The 22,866-nt window shown below is 37.0% G+C and overlaps 1 protein-coding gene across 20 annotated transcripts in view; it reads right to left on the bottom strand.

Annotated features, from left to right (window-relative positions):
• Positions 1-22,131, bottom strand: part of RBM26 (RNA binding motif protein 26) — a 90,637-nt gene extending 68,506 nt beyond the window's left edge. For 10 of the 20 annotated variants that reach the window (XR_014143840.1, XR_014143836.1, XR_014143838.1 and 7 more), the window contains exon 1: positions 21,617-22,129. Coding sequence is in view for 8 of the 20 variants with exons in the window: in XM_081815090.1 (XP_081671216.1) it covers positions 21,617-21,687 (71 nt within the window). In the remaining 12 variants the exon portion in view is untranslated. Of the gene's footprint in view, positions 1-21,616 lie in introns of all 20 variants that reach the window. The other 10 variants (XM_081815093.1, XM_031030579.2, XM_081815091.1 and 7 more) reach the window with 3 other exon arrangements.
• Positions 22,132-22,866: the final 735 nt, after the last annotated feature.

Below are 22,866 nucleotides of genomic sequence, written 5' to 3' on the forward strand. Positions count from 1 at the left end.
CTGAAGTGGACGCCTACTTATACATGAGGCACAGGAGTCCAGTGGAATGGAGAAAAGAGAGCATTCATGAACAGCTGGATATCTAATCTCTCACCTCTTTAAAGATTTAAAATCAAATGCTCAATGAGCTTTAACAAATTAAATGTCCAGATCACCATGAAATCATTCAAACCAATGATTTTAAAGGCATAAAAGTAAAATTTTAACAATCTCTGAATTTGTGTTAAGGATATAGTAATAATAATGAAAAACATTAGTAGGGGTAACCATCTAAGAAGGTCATTCTTTTCCAAAAGTATCTGAGGAGGGAAGTACATACGCTAAAAAAGTTGGAGAAGCCAGAGCAATGCAGAAAATCAAATGTTAATAATAAAAATAAAACCTCCCAAAAGAACTGACATGAATCAAATCACTCCTAAAGATTGTAAATTAATCTTCCTAACACACTCTTCATATTAGTTTTTACTTTTTAATTTAGGACTTTCAAAATAGTAATGACAAGGAAAACAAGAAAAGCTAGACTTCCAGTACATTCTTTCAAAAAGAAGTTTGTTTTTCTTTGCTCAAGTTTCTTGGAGGCTTTAGAAATTCAGTGGAAGATAACTGAAGGAATTTAACCCAAGCTTCCATTTTTGGTAATCCTGAGAAGGTGTAGCTGGAGGTGGCAGTGGAAATTAAAAATTAAATTTAAATATGTTAACTCAGTAACTTTAGAACACGGATATACACCCACATCTGTTCCTACCAAATTTTCACTTTATATTCAAGAAAAATATCTAATTTGCATCAAAGTCATAGTTCTATTATTCTGTACTTAGGATTATTCTTTTAAAACTCCAAATCCCATTACAACAAATATAATACATACACTGAAAAATTCAGTTGCCATTGTTTACTATACAGTTTCATTCAATTCAAATAAGGAGGCAAAAATGGATTATTTGTATGTAGTAATTAGCTACAGCAAAGGTTATTCATTAAGAATTATCATACCCAGGGGCGCCTGGGTGGCTCAGTCATTAAGCGTCTGCCTTCGGCTCAGGTCTTGATCCTGGGGTCCTGGGATCAAGCCCCGCATCAGGCTCCCTGCTCAGCGGGAAGCCTGCTTCTCCCTCCCCCACTCCCCCTGCTTGTGTTCCCTTCCTGGCTGTGTCTCTCTCTGTCAAATAAATAAAATCTTTAAAAAAAAAAAAAAATTATCATACCCACTTCATGCTACAAAATAAAATCACAACCAGAAAATAAGCATATCTAAACATGATCCATCCATGAGCGTCATACAAATCACTTCTTACCACTGCAAACACTTAACCACTACATGTAATTACAACACTGAAAACTATTCAGTCAGTTCTCTCATTCCCTGTATTACCCAAGAAATAGCAGCAATGCGTTCCTTCCTTGAGAACAGTAGTCCTCAAACATTTTGGTCTCAAGATCGATTTACATGTTAAAAACTATAGAGAACTCCAAAGAGCTTTTATTTAAAAGGGCTACATCTATCAATATTTACCATATTAGGAAACCTGAAAAAATTTAAATTATTTAGTTTAAAATAACAAATCAAATAAATAACAAACCTACAATTTAACAGAAGAAGCCCTTGGCGGGGGGGAGATGGCCTTCAAAAGGAGGAATTTAATAAATGGAGACTCTAAGGGTAAGGCTAACTTTAGGCATAGCTGGATCCAGGAGTTCAAATGATATCACCAGGACCCTCTTTCCATTCTGCTTTCCCTTGAATTCATTTCATTTTAAGCAGGCCCTCTCCACAAGGCAACAAAAACAGCCCTGAGCAGCTCGAGGTTTACATCATTCTGATAGCTAGTGAATCCAGGGAAAGGGGATTGGTTTCCTCTCCTCCTGCATCATATTGGTCCTTGAAAATTACTCAAGAATCTTCCCCAGTTTGGGTCATTTCCCTACACAGGGCAGGGATGGGCAGAGTTCCATGAGTAAAAGCCTCCCCTGAAACTAAATACCTTATTTTTTAATGAAAAAATAATTATATTTCTACAACAGAATAAAAATTTGGTGAGAAAACTGACAATGTTTCACAATTTTGCAAATACCATTAAATGTCTAGCTTAAAAGAAGACAGAACAATTCTAATATCTACTTTTATATTCAATCTGTTGGGATATACTATTTTGGTTGAAATACATAAAGAAATCTGACCTCATACAGATCTATGGTTAGAAAAGTGAGGACTTCACAGACCCTAAGGAAGGTCTCAGGAAAGCTCAGGAGTCCTCCCATCACACTTGAGAACCACGGTTTTAAAATTCATTTTAAAAGTATCTGTAAAGTATCTGATTCAAAGACAAAGTCAATCTTCATCTTCTCAAAGATAAGACCCACCAACTCAGATTGGGAAACTCTATGCTGTTCACTGCAAATAACAGTAGCCCAAATGGCAAACTGAGCACAGACAGGTATGGTTATAGTATCATGTCACAGAACTCTCTCTTAAAAGAAAAGTGGGACTGGAGGTGAAATGCTGATATGGCAGCCCACAGCAAAACTCCACATTTAGTACATGTTTTATATACCAATTCAGAGAAGACTTGAGTTTTCTGGGAATGGACTCTGGCCTCCAAAGGCTACCTCTTCAGTTACTCATATTTACATTTTACCTACTTATAAACCAGAGCTGAGGTATTTCATCCTTTCAGTTACTAAGAGAGAGAGGAAGCCAGGAACCATTTTCTTTCATGACCAAGAAGAGACAGAATTATCCAAAAAGCACTAAGACATGAAGTCTGAAAAAAAACCTAGCTAACTGAACTTTAAAATAATTCAGTATGCAACCTGAAAATAAAAATTTCCCCGTGCCTGTTTTTCAAGAGCCACAGAATCCCCCTTTCTGAACACTTATGAGTAAATTTTAACCCTTTGGAAGAAATAAATAATAACAAAATTCAACTAAGTAGAAACATTTTGTAAATTTTTCCTGAAATGCCAGACCTTAGGATCTGTACATATGTCTGTCCTGTTAGATTGTTGCTATGGGTATGCTATGCTCGTCTGTTTCCCCTACAGGGATTCTAGGTAACTATGTCTACCTCTTCCCCAGACCCAACTATAATGTGTTGAAAAGTATCAACTAATTATCACACTATGTAAGAGCACATTAAATCAAGAGTATTATCAACAAAACTCACAAAAAACAACTCTCAGTTTAGGTCAAAACCAATTATGACAAGTTCAAAGACCTGTCACAGATACAAAAAAAAGTCAATAAAACGTCTCTAGCGTATTGACAAGTCTTTCCTCCTTGCCTTTCCTCCTCATATATATTCAGTACACAAGTCCCAAGAATATTGCCATTTCTTCTCAACCTCCTGCCTAAGTCCAAATTCAGGCATTTCACAACTCACTCTTAAAGCTACAAGAAAAAACTGCTAACTAATCTTCTTTGCCTCCAAAAATGCTATAATCTAATCAAACCTCTACACACCCCAGTATCATTCTTTAAAAAAAAAAAAATCTGATCAAGTTACTACCCAGATTTAATTTATCTTTCCCAGTATACCACAACCTAGTCCCCAAAATGTCCAAACACTTCAGCATGGGAACAAAATCTAATCTTACTCTGAAACCAACAAAGGCTGCTGGATTCAAAAGCCTCTTCCTAACCAAAATGAATAGTCCTAATTCCTCACAGAACTGTTCTTCCAATTTTGGCTATTTAATGTCATCAGAAGCTTCAAACTTTAACAGAATCCAATTTGAGAGAGTGCATGAAAAACTTCAGAGACTGGTCACTTGCAAGTATATGAACAGTTTTCAAAATGGGATCTACCTCGTTCACTATTATAAAGAATTAAACTTTATAAAAGTTAAAGTAAAGGGGCGCCTGAGTGGCTCAGTCGTTAAGCGTCTGCCTTTGGCTCAGGTCATGATCCCAAGGTCCTGGGATCGAGCCCCGCATCGGGCTCCCTGCTCCGCGGGAAGCCTGCTTCTCCCTCTCCCACTCCCTCTGCTTGTGTTCCTTCTTCACTGTCTCTGTCAAATAAATAAATAAAATCTTTAAAAAAAAAAAGGTAAAGTACTGGAGATATCATTAAAGAAAATAATATAAACCTATAACTACAGTCACATTGACAATTTCTTGTAAAATGCCCCCCAAAAAGTCTTGAAGTACTTATTACATTTAAAACTATATTACAGACATCAGCATCATTGCAGCATGAATCCTTCCCTTTTTTTCTCCTCTTTCATTTACAACTAATTAGATATCCATAACTGAAGGGGGAAAAAAGCACTTCTGCACAGGATACCAGAACACCTGAGAGATCTATCCATCTGTGCACCTGAAAGTGAGTGGACTGGACCACAGAGGCTATACCAACAGCAGAGAAGGTGGTGGCTGGTCCAGCAGGAAGCCAGCACAACCTTTCCAGCAGAGGTGGTGGTGGGCAAAGGCAGGAGAATAGGGGTCTGTCTGACCATGCATGCTAAAGCTAGAAAAACCAGCTGCTCTCTCTGCAGAGAGACCACAGTGACTGGGAAGAGGGGAAGGAAAGGGAAGTAGGCAAAGAGAACTGAAAGAAAGGGTCTCCTGCTATCTGCCCTGGGGGGTAAGAGGACCACCCATGGACCTCTGGTACCCCCACAACCACCAACTTGATCCCCTGCAGACCACTAGCATACCGAAAGCCTGAAGTGCTAAATATACACCTCTCCCCAAGCTCTGCAGCCGTCCTTTGGTCCTTTTTTTTTTTTTTCTTTTAAATGTACCTGCTCAACAACCTTAACGTGAGTCAGCTCTGGAAAGAGAAACCAAAGTCTTGTACTATAGTGCCACCTTCTGGGAAAAAAAATGAAGCCTCCTAATTACAAAACTGTTGCATTGTTAAGAATCAAAGTAAACAAAACCTTGCCTAAAATAAGAAAGATGTTTACTACTTCAAATGGAGAAGTCGAAGCACTTCCTACCAAACACCATGAAAAGTCACAGTAATATAGTGTCACAATAAAAAATGACAATTTTCCAGCAACTGAACCCAAAGACATGAAATACTGTGATCTAACTGATAAAGGATATAAAACAGCTATTATGAAAAAATTCAATGAGTTACTAGAAAACTCAGAAAAGCAATTCAATTATCTCAGGGATAAAATTAACAAAGAGAAGGAGTATTTTACTGGAGAGATTAAAATTGTAAAAAAAAAACAAAAAACAAACCCCACAATTCTGGGCTGAAGAACTCAATATATGAAGAATGAATTAGAATGCACTGGAAATGAAGAAGATCCTATGGAAGAGAGAATTAGCACACTCAAGGACAGAAATACAGAAATGATTCAGATGGAAGAGGAGAAAGAACTAAGATTTTTAGAAAAGTAAAAAAACCCAGGGCACCTGGCTGGCTCAGTCAGTAAAGCATAACATTCTTGATCTCAGGGTCATGAATTCAAGCCCCACAATAAAAGTATCTCAAAAAAGAAGAGTGGGAGAAGGGAGCACAGAACATATTTAAATGATAGTTGAGAACTTCCTAACCCAAGGAAAGAATTGGATATACAAATCCACAAAGCTAACAGAACACCTTATTATACCAACACAAAAAGACCTTCTCCAAGAACATTATATGAAAACTGTCAAAAGTCAACAAGAATTTTAAAGAAGCCCAGGAAAAAAGAGAGTAACTTACAAAGGTACTCCCATAAGGCTATCAGCTGACTTCTCAGCAGAAACTCTATAGGCCAAGAGAGAATGGAATAACCTATTCAAAACACTGAAAGATACAAACAACCAGCCAAGAATATTCCACTAGTAAGGTTATTTTTGAGACACAAAGGAGAAAAGAGGTTTTCCCAGACAAACAGAAGTTGAGAGAGTTCAGTATCACTAGACACGCTCATAAGAAATGTTAAGGGGCGCCTGAGTGGCACAGTTGGCTAAATGTCCAACTCTTGGTTTCCACTCAGGTGGTAATCTCAGGGTCATTAAAATGAGCCCTACCTCAGGCTCCATGCTCAGCATGGAGTCTGCTTAAGACTTTGTCTCCCTCTTCCCCTCCCTCCCATGCTTGCTTGCTCCCTTTCTCTCTAAAATAAATAAATCTTCAAAAAAAAAGTTAAAAAGAGCTCTTCAAGCTGAAATGAAAAGACCAAAGTACAGAAAACTCTGATTAAGGTAATAAATAGAATACTCAGAATTAGAATACTGTAACTCTTTTTTAGAATAGTATATTAAACTCTTAACTATGGCACAAAGGTTAAAAAAGCGTATTAAAGAGTCACCAGCTGGCTCAAGTGGTGGAGCATATGACTCTAGATCTCAGGGTTGTGAGTTTGAGCCTCAGATTGGGCATGGAGCCTACATAACATAAAAAAATTAAAAATTTTTAAAAAGTGCATTATTAAAAATACAGCTACAACTTGATAATGAAATCACAATATAAAAAGATATAACTTATGACATCAAAAACATAAAAGGGGAAGTTTAAAATGATGGAATCTTTATAGGCAAATGAAGATAAATTTTTATTAGCAGAAAAAGGACTGCTTGTCTAAGAGATTTTTTATGTAACCTCATGGTAACCACAAAGCAAAAATCTACAGCAGAGACATGAAACTAAAAAAAATGGGAGACTGAGCAAATCACCATGGAAAACCAACTTACAGACAGAAACAAAAGGAAAAACAATTGGAAAAAAAAAAAAAATAACCAGAAGAAAAAAGATGAAATGGCAGTAGTAAATCCTAACATATCAATAATCATTCTAAACATTAATGAACTAACTCACCAATCAAAGCACAGAGTGGCTGGCTGGATTAAAAAAACAAAACCCAACTACATGCTGCCTACAAGAGACTCATTTCCACTCTAATGACACACATAGGCTCAAAAGTGAAATGATAGAAGAGGATATTCATTCGAAGCAAACAAAAACAAAAAGAAGGTGAGCAGAGCCATAATTACATTAGACAAATAGACTTCAAGCCAAAAAAGGTAACAAGAGTCAAAGAATGTCATTATATAATGATAAAAGAGTCACTACATTAAGAAGATATAGCAATGTTAAATATACAAACTCCCAAATCCTGAGCACTGAAATATATTAAGCAACTAAAAAAGATCTTAAAGGAAAAACAAACATCAATACAATAAGTAAATGTAGGGGATTTCAATACCCCACTATCTGTTACGGACAGATTATCAAGGCAGAAAATCAACAAGGGAACATTTGAATTGAACCAGATTTCAGAACAAATGGTCTTAACAGACCTATATAGAACATTCCACCCAACAGCAGCAAAATAAACATTCTTCTCAAGTGCACATGGAACATTCTCCAAGACAGAGCACAAGATAGGCCACAAAACAAATCTTGGCAAATTTAAGAAGACAGAAATCATACCAACTATCTTCCCTAACCACACTGGTAGAAACTAGAAATCAACAAGAGGAGAGTAAGAAAATCTACAAATACGTGGAAACTATGCAATGCACTTCCAAACCACTGGGTCAAAGAAGAAACCAAATGGGGAATGAAAAATTATCTTGAAACAAACACAACATATAAAATATTGTGGGATGCAGCAAAAGCAGTTCTGAGAGGAAAATTCATAGCAGTAAGTGCATATATTAAAAAATTAGAAATATCTCATATAAACAACTTAACTTTACAACTCAAGGAACTAAGAAAAGAATAAATTAAGCCCAAAGTTAGAAGAAGAAAATAATAATAAGAGTAGAAATACATGAAATAAATACCAGATAAACATCAGAAAGGATTAACAAAACTAAGAGCTGGTTCTTTGAAAAGATAAACAAAACTGATAAACCTTTAGCTAGACTAAGAGGAAAAGAAGTGAACACTCCAAAAAAATAACAAATAAAATCAGAAATGAAAAAGAAGGGTGCCTGGGTGGCTCAGTTGGTTAAGCGTCTGCCTTCGGCTCAGGTCCTGATCCAGGGTCCTGGGATCAAGTTCTGCGTCGGGCTCCCTGTTGCTTCTCCCTCTGCCTTTGCCCACCCCCATCTCTCATGAATAAATAAAATCTTAAAAAAAAAAAAAGAAAAGAAAAGAAATGAAAAAGAAGGCATTACAATACAATAGCTATTACAGAAATACATAAAATCTTAAGGTACTATGAATAATTATATGCCAACAAATTATATAAACTAGATGAAATGTATACATCCTTAGAAACACACAGCCTACCAAAACTGAATCAAGAAGAAATAGAAAATGTGAACAGACCAATAATTAGTAAAGAGATTGAATCAGTAATCAAAAACTCCCAACATAAGAAAATGCCAGTACTTGATGGCTTCAGTGAAGAAGTCTATGATGCATCTAAAGAAGAATTAACCCCAATCAATCATCCTCATAGTCTTCCAAAATAACGAGGAGGGAACACTTCCTGACTTCTTTTATGAGGCTAGCATTACCCTGACACCAAAACCAGGTAAGAATACCACAAAAAAACTACAGACCAATATCCCTAATGAATACATATGCAAAAAATCCCAACAAAATATTAGCAAACCAAATTCAGGAACACATTAAAGGGATTATACATCACAACCAAATGGGATTTATCCCTGGGATGGAAGAATGGTTCAAAATATGCAAATCAACAAATGTAAGACATCATATCAATAAAATGAAAGATGAAAATCATACGATCATCTCAACAGATGTAGAAAAAACATTTGACAATATACAACATCCCTTCATAATAAAAAACCTTAACCGACAGAGTAGAGCCATACCTCAACACAATAAAGGCTATCATATAGGACAAACTCACAGCTCACATTATACACAATGGAGAAAAACTGAAAGCTTTTCTTCTAAGATCAGGAATAAGACAATGATGCCCACTCTCATCTCTCCTATTCAATATAGAACTAGAAGTCCTTGATAGAGCAATTAGGCTAGTCAAAAGAATAAGAGGCATCCAAATTGGAAAGTAAAAAGTACAACTATTTCCCAATGACATGATTTTATTAAAAAAAAAAAAAAAACAACCCAAAGGTTCAACCAAAAAGCTTTTGGAACTAATCAATGACTGCAGTAAAGCTGCAGAATACAAAATCAACATACAGAAGTCAGTTGCATTGCCTTATACTGATGATGAAACACTGAAAAATAAAGAAAACTATCCCTTTCACAATAGCACCAAAAATAATAAAATACCTAGGAATAAATTTAAGCAAATGAAAGATCTGTACAACAAAAACTACAAGACTGTGAAAGAAATCAAAGAAACAAACAAACGGAAAAACATCCCATGTTTATGGAGCAGAGGAATTAATATTGTGAAATTGTCCATCATTGCTCAAAGCAATCTAAAGATTCAGTGCAATCCTGATCAAAATTTCAATAGTATTTTTCAGATAAATAGAACAAGCAATTCTAAGAGTTGTATGGAACCACAAAAGACCCTGAATAGTCAAAGCAATCTTATAAAAGAACAAAGCCAGAGGCACCATACTGCCTGATTTCAAACTATATTACAAGGTAATTAAAAGTGTGGTATTGGCATAAAAACAGACACAGATCAGTAAAACAGAACAGAGCCCAAAAATAAACCCATGTAAACATGGTCAATTTATAACAAAGAATTTACAATGGGGAAAGCATAGTCTATAGTCTCTTCAATAAATGTTGTGAAATTTGGAAAGTCATAAGCAAAAAACTAAAACTGGACCAAAATCTTATACCATATACAAAAACTAACTCAAAATAGATTAAAGACTTAAACCTAAGAGACCTGAAACAAAGGTCTTAAAGAAAACTGGTAGTAAACTCCTTGACATAGGTATGGCAGTGAGTTTTTGAAGCGGACACCAAAAGCAAAAGCAATAAAAGCAAAAACAAGTGGGACTACATCAAACTAAAAGCTTCTGTAGAGCAAACAAATCCGTCAACAAAATGAAAGACAACCCGCAGAAAGGGAGATTTTTGTAAACCATAAATTGGAAGGGGTTAATATCCAAAGGATATAAAAACTCCACCAACTCAAAAACAAACAAAAGCAAAGATTCCAATTAAAAAAATGAGAACTAAATAGCCACTTCCCCAGAGGACATCAAAATGGTCAAGAGACACATGAAAAGATGTTAAATATCATGAATCATCAGGGAAATGCAAATCAAAACAACAAGGAGATACTGCCTCACACCTGTTAGAATAGCTACCATCAAGACAAGAAACAAAAGATGCTGGTGAGGATGTAGTGAAGAGAGAACCCTCATATATTGTTGGTGGGAACAAAAAGTGGCCCAGCCACTAAAAAAAAAAACAACATGGAGGTTCCTCAAAAATTTTTAAAAGATCTATCATTCAGTGAACAATTCCACTTCTGGGTATGTACCCAAAGGAAATGAAAACAAGATTTTAATGAGATATATGAATTTCCATGTTTATCACAGCATTATTCACAACAGCAAGATCTAAAACAACCCAAATGCCCATCAACACATAAATGGATAAAAAAGATGTGGTACATAAATACAATGGAATATTATTCAGTCACAAGAAAGGAAGATACCTTTCCTTTTGTGAAAAAAAAAAGATGGACCTTCAGCACATTATGCTAAGCAAGATAAATCAGACAGAGAAGGATAAGTACTGTATGAATCACTTACATGTGAAATCTAAAAAAACTTCAATCTGTGAAAAACAGAGTAAAATGGTGGCTACCAGGGACGGGGGGGGAGACAGGCGTCATGGTGTTTAAGGGTACAACTTGTAATGAGTAGTAAATAGGCCATGGAGACCTAATTCACAGTATTACAGACACTGACAATAATATTGTACTATAATTATGTGATAAATATCACTGTATCGACAATCATATTAAGATACATAAATGAATTAAAGTGACACACTTTACACGTTAAACTTACACAATGTTACTCGCAAATTTATTCAACTAAAAAAACTATATTACAAAGAGCAACAAATGATCTGCTGAACAGCGTATTTTAATGCTTATATGTAGAATCTGTAATCAAGTATTTTTCACTTTTGGTAACTTTAAGATTTGTATAAATCTTAAACTTGTAGAAATGCTTTTTCATAACTTTTAAATTGCCAGTCAGCAATGGAAAATTAATAATTGGAGAATGTGGGCAAAGCATCAGGGAGTGTCAGAATAGCAGGATGCAGAAAGTTATAAAGTCAAAAACAGACCAGAATTTATACTGACATACTACTATCTCTCCTTCTGTCACTTTTTAAATGGCTCTCTGAGACAAGAACACTAGAGAAATTACTTGCCACAACGCCCTCAAACATGACTTCAAAAAACAAGTTTATCTGAACTACTGGATTTATTGAACAATCACCACCAAAAGCACACCTGGCTGAGCTTTCAAACACACATCTTTTAATGTTAAAAAGGCCTCCAACAGCAGTATTAGCTGACATCTGGAAAGTAATTCCTCTCTAATGAGAACTGGGAGGGGGTGGGAAGAGAAGGAGAAGCAAAAAAGAGAAGGGAAGGGGAGGAAGAGAAATGGAGAGAGAATGAGAGGGAGGGAAAGGAAGGAAAGAAGGAAAAGTTAGAGAAAAAGAAACTACATATGGCAAGATGTTCACTGCAGTTATTTATAAAGTAAAAAAAAAAAAAAAAAAACCCTAGGAAACGAACTAAATTACAAGTAAAAATATGATTTAGTAAACTATGGTAGAGCTACTCAAAACTGGAATCAGACATTTTAATTTTTTAAGATTTACTTATTTTTTTTTTTATATTTGAGAGAGCGAGAATGAGAGAGAGAGAGAGAGAGAGTACATGAGAGGGGGGAGGGTCAGAGGGAGAAGCAGGCTCCTCGCTGAGCAGGGAGCCTGATGCGGGACTCGATCCCGGGACTCCAGGATCATGACCTGAGCCGAAGGCAGTCGCTTAACCAACTGAGCCACCCAGGCGCCCGGAATCAGACATTTTAAAGGTATAAAGACTACATATTAATATTAAAAGTGCTAGGGTGAAAAGTGTGAAGGACTTTAACTTTTCATTTCAAAGCCTTCTGGCAAGTTTTCTTTCTTGTAACTATGTGCAGGTATTTAATACTTAAAGAAAATAAGCTAATTTTTTTTTTCTACAAAGTAATGCCCATGTCTTAAGCACTATTAAAATAAATTATATAGTATATTCACATAATGTAATACTATGGAGCCACTGGGAAGAACAGGAAACTAAAGAATAGTATGGAAGGATATGTAGAGTGTCTGTTACCCATGTCAGTAACATATGAACAACATGATCCTGTCTATGTTAAAAAATTACAGTTGAACCTGGAACAGTACAAGGGTTAAGGGTGACAACTCCCACATAATCAAAAATCTGTGTATAACTTCTGACTCCCCCAAATCTTAAACCCTACTAGCCTGTTGACCAGAAACCTTACCAACAATATAAACGGTCAATTAACACACATTTTGTATGTTATATATAATTATATATTGTATTTTTACAATAAAGCTAGATAAAAGAAAATATTAATAGTTATTAGGAAAATACATTCACAGTATGGTAAAACATTCATGTATAAGTGGACCCGTGCAATTTAAACCAGTGATATTTAAGGGTCAACTGCATATACCTACATAAACATAGAACATGTATGTTTATTTTTATAAATATACAATTCTGTATTTACATATGGGGATCAAGAAGGGGGTTAGGAAGACTCACTTTTGGTTTATATTTCTATACTATTTGAGTTTTTATTAAAACAAGTATGTATTATTTTCAATTAAAAAGAAAAAGAAAAATTGTGTTAAATTAACTAGTCGATACTAAAAAAAAAAAAAAATAGCACCGGCATTATTAAAACTATATAGCATGCATTTGACAATGGAATACTACTCAGCAGTAAAAAGGACCAAACTACAGATATATGCAACAATATGGATAAATCTCAAGAACACTTTCAGAGGGGCTCCTGGGTGGCTCAGTCGGTTAAGCATCTGCCTTCAGCTCAGGTCATGATCCCAGGGTCCTGGGATCGAGCCCCGCATCGGGCTCCCTGCTCAGCCGGAAGCCTGCTTCTCCCTCTCCCACTCCCCCTGCTTGTGCTCTCTCTCTCGCTGTGTCTCTCTCTGTCAAATAAATAAATAAAATCTTAAAAAAAAAAAAAAGAACATTTTTCAGAAGTAAAAAGAAGTCCTACTCAAAAGAGCACCTACTCTAAAATTTCATTTATATGAAGTTCCATAACAGGCAAAGCTAATATACACTGGGAAAAAATCAGAACAGTGCTTATTTCTATGGGTAAATGGTAGCACAGGAAGGGGAATGAGAAAGCTTTCCAGAATGGTGGGAGTGTTCTTTATTTTGACAGGGAATTGAGTTACAAAGATGTACACATTTGTCAAAACTCATCAAAGGATACACTTTAAGATCTGTGTACACTATTATCACTTCTCGGCCTTTTGGCTAAGATCAAGTGAAGATCTGTGTACACCATTGTATACAGATTATATCAAACTTTTTTAAAAAACTATAAATACTGAACTCTAATGATAGGCATAAATCCTTAGGGGTAAGTTCACTAACATCTGCAATTTACTTTAAAATACATCAAAGAAGGGTAGGGGCAAGTACACTAAAATATTAACAGCAGAATCAAAGTGATGGGTATACACGGGTGTGTCATGTAATAAATATATACACTGTAGTACTTTTTGTCCCATTCATCAATACAGATGGTTAAATTATGGTATATCCATTACATTAAAATACTATGTAACCTTAATAAAAAAGACAACACTTTCATGTATTATGTGGACATCCAAGTATGATATCAATTATGTAAAGAGGAGAAAGAATACATAAACATATTTGCTTGTGTGTTGGTAAAATATCTCAGGAAGAATCACTGAGTAACAGATCTCAAGCGAATTCCATTGTTTCATACAAACACACAATACTAAATATGACCCCAAGTTAAAAGTAAACTTTCACCTGTTTGAGAAGTTACTATTTGTAGATTGAAAAGGATTTTTCCACAGAAATGAGGTAGTGGGAGTAAGTAAGTGACTAAGTTTGGTAGGAAGGGCTTATACCATCCACTCATTTCTCTCATTCTCTATCCTCTGGGACTAAGGAAGCAGGAGGAAGAAAAAAATATTCCTAGAAGCTTTTTAGCTCAAGCTTGAATTAGTCACTCTTGATGTGTAGACACCAAACACTGGAATACCTTACTTTCTGTTTTGCTCATAATAGTATCTCTGTCTTTTGATTTATATGCATACAAAATAATTTGGGAACTATTGTAAGCCAAAGACAAGGATATGCTAAAACATACAGAAAATGCTAAATCCATTTTAACTACTCAGCACTCAGATGAAAAAGACAAATAAGGTTGCAGCAGTAAAATGTGGTAATGAGAGTCAACTCAACAAAAGTTAAAGGGATGAAGAAGGTAATGAAAAATATTTTAACCAATAATTAATTATAGAAAAACTCTTCTACCAGCTGTAAAATTCATCAGACTAGAATTATCATTTGGCATTCTTTTCTCAGCAGGTCCATGGAGGCCAGCAGCTTGCACATAACAGAATTCAAAAATACTTTGAGTAAATGTTATTAATATTTTTCAGTGTCCTTTCCCCCTAAAAAAAAATCACTTAAGCTTTACATAATCTGAAGGTCCTATGAAGTAAAAATAAAGAGAAAGAGACCCAGAGATTAGTGACTTTTCAAATTGCTCACATATCTGTTGCTCTGAAATAAAATTCTCATTACAGTACGGTAGATTTTAGAGTTTACACTTCTCTCTGCTTAGTTTATGGTTACATAAACTAGAAATTTCAACCAGTGCATTTAATATACCACACACAAGGCATGTGCTGGGTGCTGTATACAACAGGAAGACAGTTAAATCTATGATTTGGAGTCTACTTTCAAGGACCTGAGATTCTAATAATGAAGATAAAATGAATGAGAATTAATGACTAAACAAGTATGCAAGTGATGAATGTCATAACTGATGCAAACTAGTGCTAGGAGAGAAGAGTCATGTCACTCCTTCCAGATGGATGGATCATAAATAACATTCTGGAAGAACTGGAATCATCCTTGACCTTTGATTTCAACATATATAAAGGAAATGGAGAAAGGCAGTATATTATAGCGCACAACAAAGCTCTGAAATCAAATGTCTTGTTTTGAATCCTTTCTCCATTATTTATTAGCTATGAATGAACCACATTACTTAATCTGCCTATGACTCAATTTCCTCATATTTAAAATTGAAGTAACAGAATCTAGATCACATTCAATGAATACACAATGATTACGATATGATAAGCACTCAATGAATGTTACCCTCTGAAAGTTGGGAAAAGAGGACAGGATAAACAATGTGATACAGAAAAAAGTTCAGCTTTGCTGAAATTAAGACTCAAAAAAAAAAATGGGAAGATAAAACTAGAAAGATAAGCAGATTATACATTTTGAAAGCTAAGTCAAAATGTATGCAATTTATTTAAGAGTGCTAAAGATTTTGATCAAATCAAAGGATATAAACAAGGTTGGGCATCCAGGATGGAACTAGAAGGGAGAAAAAAAACTGTAAGGGTTTAAATAAGGAATGTGAGGCCCCCTACTGAGCAATGTCATTAGTAAGAATTATTAAAAGAAAGAGATAGAACCCAATGATTAACTGAAGGGGGAGGATGAAGGGAGGAAAAGCTAAAAAAATAAAATTTCAAGCCTGGAAAATTTGAGGAAATGAAATGCAAATTAGTAAATTCAGAGAACATTTACTTTCAGAAATGTAGTTTGAAGTTCATATGGGAGAACCAGGTAGATATACAGCTAGCAACTGGAATAAGAGCTTAAGGCTTTGAAGAGAGGTTAAGTCTAAACATACATATGTGAAAAATAATGTAGAGACCAGAGGTTCTCTTGGAAAAACTCTGAAATTCAATGCAAATTTATATATATGCAATATCCTAAGGAAGGAAGTCTTTAATCAAACTTTCAAAGACTCCAAAACACACACAAACACACACACACGTTTTTAAGAACCACTGGAACAGATTATAATGGAAACTATCCATGGGAATGAATGTGAATGAGGTGACAGGAGTAGAAGTAGTTGAGGGGAAAAAAAGGCATGGAAACAGAATTTGAAAAAAACATAATTAAAAGGCAAGAAAATGAACTAAAAAGGACAGAGCTGATTTGAGAAGAAAGAGAAGCAAAGTATTAGGGATTCAAGATATAAGAAGTTAAAAAAAAAAAGGCAGCATCAACACTGCTTTATGTTATACATATAGGACATATAAAATTTATATAAAATCTCTACATTTAATAAATTCATTGGTAACACTGAGGTAAGCAATTTTGTGTATAAGAAAGAAGAAACTATATGACAAAGGATTAAGAACTAAATGGTTGGGGACAAAGGAGTGAAAAATTAAAGACTGACTACTATTTCTAGATTTACTAGTGAAAAAAGCTAGCATGAAAATGACTGGAAGAAAAGTATGATTTTATTTTTTGTTTTATTTTTGCTGCTATTGTTGCTGAGTTTTTCTTCCTTAAGGACTAGGAAATTTACTTTTTATGCCAAAAGGAGTCTGTAAAAAGAGAAAGATCAAAGAAGGGAAACAGGAATAAAGTTCAGCAGTGAAAAGATCACCTTTCAATTCTTCCTGTAAAACAGGAACAAAAATAACTTTAATGTGGTGAGAAAGGTATAGTTAACAAGTGTGGGTGAAGGGAGAAAGAGACTACAAAAACTGTGAAAAAGTTTCTTTCTTAAACTGTAAAGCACTGATAACCATGATGCTTTCGAACTTTATTCCTTTATAACTGCAGCTCGTATTATGAAAATGTAATAGTAAAAAAGTGCACACGGTAATAGGGCAGAATACACTATCTTGTGTGGTAGTAAATTAAAAACATGGCTCTAGAGGCAAAAAAGCAGGAGTTTAAATTACTGTCTAGTCACATGCTATGGCTAGCTGTGTGACTCTGAACAAGTACCTTAAATTTGTGCCTCAGTGTCATCACTTGCAAAACGGAGGTAACAATCCAACTCTCAGAACTTGGAAGTAATACAAAACTTTCAACAATGCATACAAATGCAGGTGGTAGTGGCAGCAGCAGTGGTAGTGATAAGAGTTAACAGGAGCAAGTAATGTAACCCATTTATGTTTAATCAAGCAGTATTTAAGGAGGGAGGGAAGGGCTAGGCTCCTAAAAATGTGACTCAGGGGCCGCTGGGTGGCTCAGTTGGTGAAGCATCCAACTCTTGGTGGCTCAGGTCATGATCCCAGGGTGTGAGATGAGCCTGCAGGGTTCCAAGCTCAGCAGGGAGTCAGCTTAAGATTCTCTTTCTCCCTCTCCCTCCCCCCACCCTGCGCACTCTCTCTTGGGGCGTGGCTCTCTAAATGAATTAATTTAAAAATCTTTTAAAAAAATGCGTCTCAAATCTTTCAACTACAAAAGTATCTAAGCATAATTCCCCCTATTATACCAATAAGGAAAGGGGAGGTTCATTTGCCTAGATTACTCAGTTAATAAGTGGCAGGAATTAGATGTGAACATTAGTTTATATGGTTACAAAACTTGGCTTCTTTCCACTACACATTACCGCCACACCACTACATAGCAGCAGGAGCACAAAACTATGCATTCTGTTGTTTACTACTAACCTCACAAAATCTGGGCACATCATTAAGTCTATCTGCCTCTCCATTTTCTGAAAAATTAAGGAGTTTTTTCAAATTTGACTTTGAAGTTTCCCTCCAGTCTATCTGCCTCTCCATTTTCTGAAAAATTAAGGAGTTTTTTCAAATTTGACTTTGAAGTTTCCCTCCAGCTAAAATAGTCCATGATTTTATTAAGTTATCACATTTAGTGATGTGTAAACTCATAAAAAGTTTCAAAATACAGCAGAAAACCTTTTCTGTTTAGAAAACAAAAACAGAAAAATTGAACAACAAAAAAGCTTAAAAGTCGTGTTTTTCCAGGACTTCACATTAGCAAAAAGAATGTTAAAGAAAAGACCAACATCTAATTTCATTTTATTATAGCAAGTATGACTAAGCAAATGTTTGAGAGAACAAAATATCAATCTTAAGTATTTCAAGATGCCAATTTTAACAACTACATTTTCAATAATTTATGGGGAAAAAAACCCCACAAAACCCAGAGCCCTGACACATCGACAGACCTTATAATCAAGTAACAAGCAGATTTACCGACTTTCATTTCATGCCAAAACACTGCAACCAGGCTGGGTTTTCATTTGTTTTTATGTCAATCTGAAAACTCTCCTGCCCTAAAACCCTTCACTGGCTTCCCACTATCCTTCAATTAATATCCAAAATCCTTAACATGACTCAACAAAGTCTTGAATGATCCAGCTCCTCCCTCTGGAGGTATCCAATGTTATTCCTCACTTTGCTCTTTTTTCAAAAATTTCATTTCCCCCAAGACACTTCTTTTTCTTTCATTTTAGGGCTTTCATACAATCTGTTCTTCAAAACCTAGAATGCTTTCACAGCTCTCCCACCCTTTTGTCCTAGCAAACTGCTACTCATTCTTTTAAGCTAAGATCAAATGTTATACCAGCAAAAGCCTTTCCTGACCTTCCAAACACATTTTGACAGCATTCTGGACTTCATAATAATCAAAGGTCTTATAATTACTTGTTCAACATCTGTCTTCCCTGCTAAATGGTAAACAATATGAAGATAGTTATTGCAGCTTGTTTCCCAATATTCCCAATATCTAACACACTGCTCAGTACAGATTAAGTACTCAATGTTTGCTGAATTAACATATTCAAAATGCAGGGGAAGTCCAAAACCATGAGATACTTTACTAGCACAAGTAGCTAGAAAGTTCATACAAGTTTTGAGTTATATCCTACCCTTGGTCCTTCAAATGTTACTCCTTCAAATAGGTGCTATTTGGCAATTATACTTTTAAAGTAAAGCAAAAAATCCCTTTAGATAACACATCTTAAAGCTTCACAAACCCAAGGTTAGAAACCACAAGTCTTAAACAATTGGAATCAGCTTTAAGTCATTGAGAACACACCTGAAATGCAATGAAAGGGACAGGAACTTGGATAAAGGCTCAATTTTACCACAGCAATATACATTATGAAAGGACCAATCCCAATTCCTACCACTGTCTAGGCTGTACTAGCAGCCTTATTTATCCTAACAGTAATGACTGCAGTGCTACAGTCATCTAAGTAGGCTATGATATCTGAAACATGCTTTATTAAAACTGAATAAAAGTCACAAGCATACACACTACATAACTATAAATAATTCTCTTTTAGGTTATAGCATAACATAGAGATGTTAAACCACTCCGTTGTATAACTGTAGCTAATGTAACATTGTGTCAACTCAGAAAAATTTTTTTAAAAAGGAGTGCTATTTAAACTCAAATCTTTTTTTTACGTTTTCTGTTCACCTAATACTTATTGAGCGCTAATTACAAACCAGGCAGTGTCTAAAGAGTCTTAATATATACTCATTATTTCCCCATACAGATGAGGAAACGGGAGGCACTGAGTTAAGTAATCTACCCAATATTATACAGCTGGTAAGTGGCAGAGGCAATATTCAAAGCCAGTCATTGTGACTCCGGAGTTTGTCCTCTAAATCACTACAACCACTGTTGCACGCTCTCTCTCCATCCACTGAAATAAGGCTTCTATCTGGACCACCTCACTTCAATAAAACTATTTTGCTAAGGTCACCAATGACTTCTACCTTTCCAAACTTAAGGACCATTTATCTGCCTCCACCTTTTTCATCCACTCTGCAGCATCCCATCAAGTTGACAACTCGCCTCTCTTGCCATATATTTTTCATTAGTAACATAAATCTCAGTCTTCTACCTCAGATGTGGGCCCTCCTTTCTTACCTATCAACATATTCTTACTAGGAAATCTCCCACAATTCTATGGTTTCAAATACTCTCTGCATGACTCTAACTTTCTCTAGTCCTGCCCAAGTTCTAGACTCAACCCAACCACCTCTTAAATATCTAACTTGGATGTGTAACAAACACCAAGTACCTTTCCACCTCCCCTCAACCTGTTCTCTCCCAGCCTTCTCTATTATCATCCATCTAGCTGTTTAGGCTAACTTCTTAGTCATTATCCCTGATGTCCCTTTCCCTCACCTCCCACATCCAATCCATTAGCAAGTTCTATCAGATCTACTTATAAGACATATTTCGTTCTGTCTCCACTATCACTATAATATAAATGACCTACATTTCTGCCTACAATGCCCTTCAGAATAGTCTACTTTCATTCTTGCCCCCTTAATCTCCACAAAGCGAGCAGAATTAAAACAAAATCAAATCAGTCCCTGCCTGCTTTAAATTATCTAAGGTCTCACTGTATTTTAAATAAGATCCTAGCTCTTGACCATGGCCTCAAAGAACCAAAATAATGTGGCCCCTGCCTAATTCTCCAACCTCATGTTATTCCATTCTCTCCCCCATCACAATGTTCCTTGCAGCCACAGTTACCTTCCTTCTCTTCCTGGAACACACTGTAATCATCTGCCACAGGGCCTTTGCACTTGCTGTTCCTTCTGTAAGGAACAGTCTTTCTCCAGACTTTGACACAGATGGTTCCTTCTCCTCCTTAAGTGTTGCTCAGATGCTACCTCCTGTGAGAGACCTTCTAATCAGTCTTTTATATGACCCTCTACTATTACAACCACCACTGCTATTTTAATCTGAAGTTATCTTATTTCTTTAATACTCATCTATCACTGTGTTCTCAACTTTGGAATTTAAAAGCTCTGTCACCAAAGCCTCCCACAATATACAGCAGGCGCTTAATAAACTGATTAGATGAATGGATTTTCCCTTTTTCATTTTGTTTATTGTAAATCAACTAACTTTGATAAAGCACCTGGCCCAAAATATTTTGTATGTATTAAAAGATAAATCCTTAAAACACTATTTTTTCCAGTATAAAACATTCCAGCACTCTGAACACCCCCTCCCCACAGTCCATCTACAGCATCCCACTTAAAACTGCCAAACATCCCATATGGATAAATAACATTTTCTTCCTCCTCTCCAAGCTAACAAACGTGTAAGTAGGAAAAAGGAATCTTACTGGGCACCTTAGCACCTGTTACATCTTCAATCAGTTAAGAGAGGTGCGGGTGAGCCAGATAGCACATGGGAAACGTGGCCTTTCTTTCCGGGACTGTATTTAGGTAAAACGTGAGTGGCTTACATTAGAACTGCCCTAATCCCTAATAAGGGCCATTCACTTCATTTAAAGAAACAAGGTAAAATAGTCTGGGCAAGAGGTAAGGCTCGGATTCACTAAAAGAAAAGAAACCGATTTGGTGGCCCTCATCAAATGTGTGTGTAGGTTGGAGTCGGTCTATATATAACGGGAAAACAAGAAAAGAAGGTATCAGTTCAAGGACCAACTCAGCGGTAAGATAAAGATCAGCTCAGGCTCTCTGGAGTATCCTGAACCTGGAAGCGAGGGTGGAAAAGAAAAAAAACACAAAACCCTGGGATCTCTGTTCACCGCTTCGGCCTCCATCACAGGCACTTCGGGAACTGCGCCCGCCTATCTCCCACTTCCATCCCTGCAAGGAGATAGCCCCCGGATACTCACATGGGCTCGAGAGTCTTGCTGAGCCAGGACTTGAGTGCCTCGAAGTTTTCAATGATCATTTTAGAAACCATCCACAGCGGCCCCGAGGCCCGTCACACTCCTCCGCCCGCCCAGGTCGCTGCCGCTACAGCCGCCGCTGCCCCCGCCCCCTCCTCCGCGCGCCGCCCGCGTGGGCCGCGGTGGGAGGCGCCGGTGGCAGGTTCCCGCGAGCCCCGATCGGCGAACAGCTCTGCGGGTACCGTCGCAGGCCGCGAATCCACGGGGTGCCAGGAGCTCCCCGTCCCCGGACCCCGGCCGAGGCAGCAACGGTTTGCCCGGGCTCTCCCCCTTCCCTCCACCCGAGCAAATCTTCTTGGACCGGGAGGGCGACACACGCCTAGATCCGAGCTCTCACTCAGCCTTGGGATAAGGTGGTGTCGGCAACGCAGAACAGGCAAAAGTGAAGAAAGCGAAGACGAAGGGCAGCTCAATGGGAACGATTCGGGGGGTCTTCCCGGCTCCTAGCACCCCCAAGAAGATGGCTGCCGATAAATCTCGCGAGAGTTGATGAAGTCTCGCGGTGACTCCCGCAGCCTGCTGGGAAGAGACGTAAGACCAGCCGAGAGCGCGCTGGTTGAGTGCGGTACTTCGATTTTTTGCTTATTTGCGTGGTTCGCGGCCGTCGTGCTTTTTTACGCCTTGGTCCGCGTACGGAATAAAGATTTCCTTTTTTACAAGAAGGGAAAGGCCGCTGACTCCAGAAACAGTGGGAGTCCCCCTTCGTCCTATGTAATAGACGTCTATGGCGCATCAGTAGGAACGAACCTCCGGACTGGAGCGCTCCTTGAGAGCGTCTACACGTTGTGCGAGGACGCACGGCGGCCAGTGGGTTCCAGGTGTGCTGTACCGCCTCCTCCGTTTATCTCAGTGTCCTGCAATACCGTATTTTGTGCTCTGTGGTGTGGACAAGATTGGGAAGCACAGGCTGGTGTAATCTAACCCTCTGAGACTTCAGAGGATTAGTGTCTTGTCCAAAATTAGTCGAGTTGATCGCAGAGAGGTAATGATCTAGGGATGCCCCCAAAGAAAGGTGAGATAACCTTGACGGTTCTGAAATAGTTTTCAACCAGCTGAAACTTCGGACTTTTCCCCAGCTAAAGATAAGAACAGTGTGTTTTTAATTCTCTTCACTTAGAGCCGATTCAGCCACAGATAGGAAATTAAATAGTATCAAAAGAGCCTTCATATCAGCGTCCTAAATAAACTTCCCT

The sequence above is a fragment of the Leptonychotes weddellii genome, chromosome 3, assembly GCF_054177405.1.
Source record: "Leptonychotes weddellii isolate Sample4059 chromosome 3, ASM5417740v2, whole genome shotgun sequence".
In the NCBI taxonomy this organism is placed as follows: Eukaryota; Metazoa; Chordata; class Mammalia; order Carnivora; family Phocidae; genus Leptonychotes; species Leptonychotes weddellii.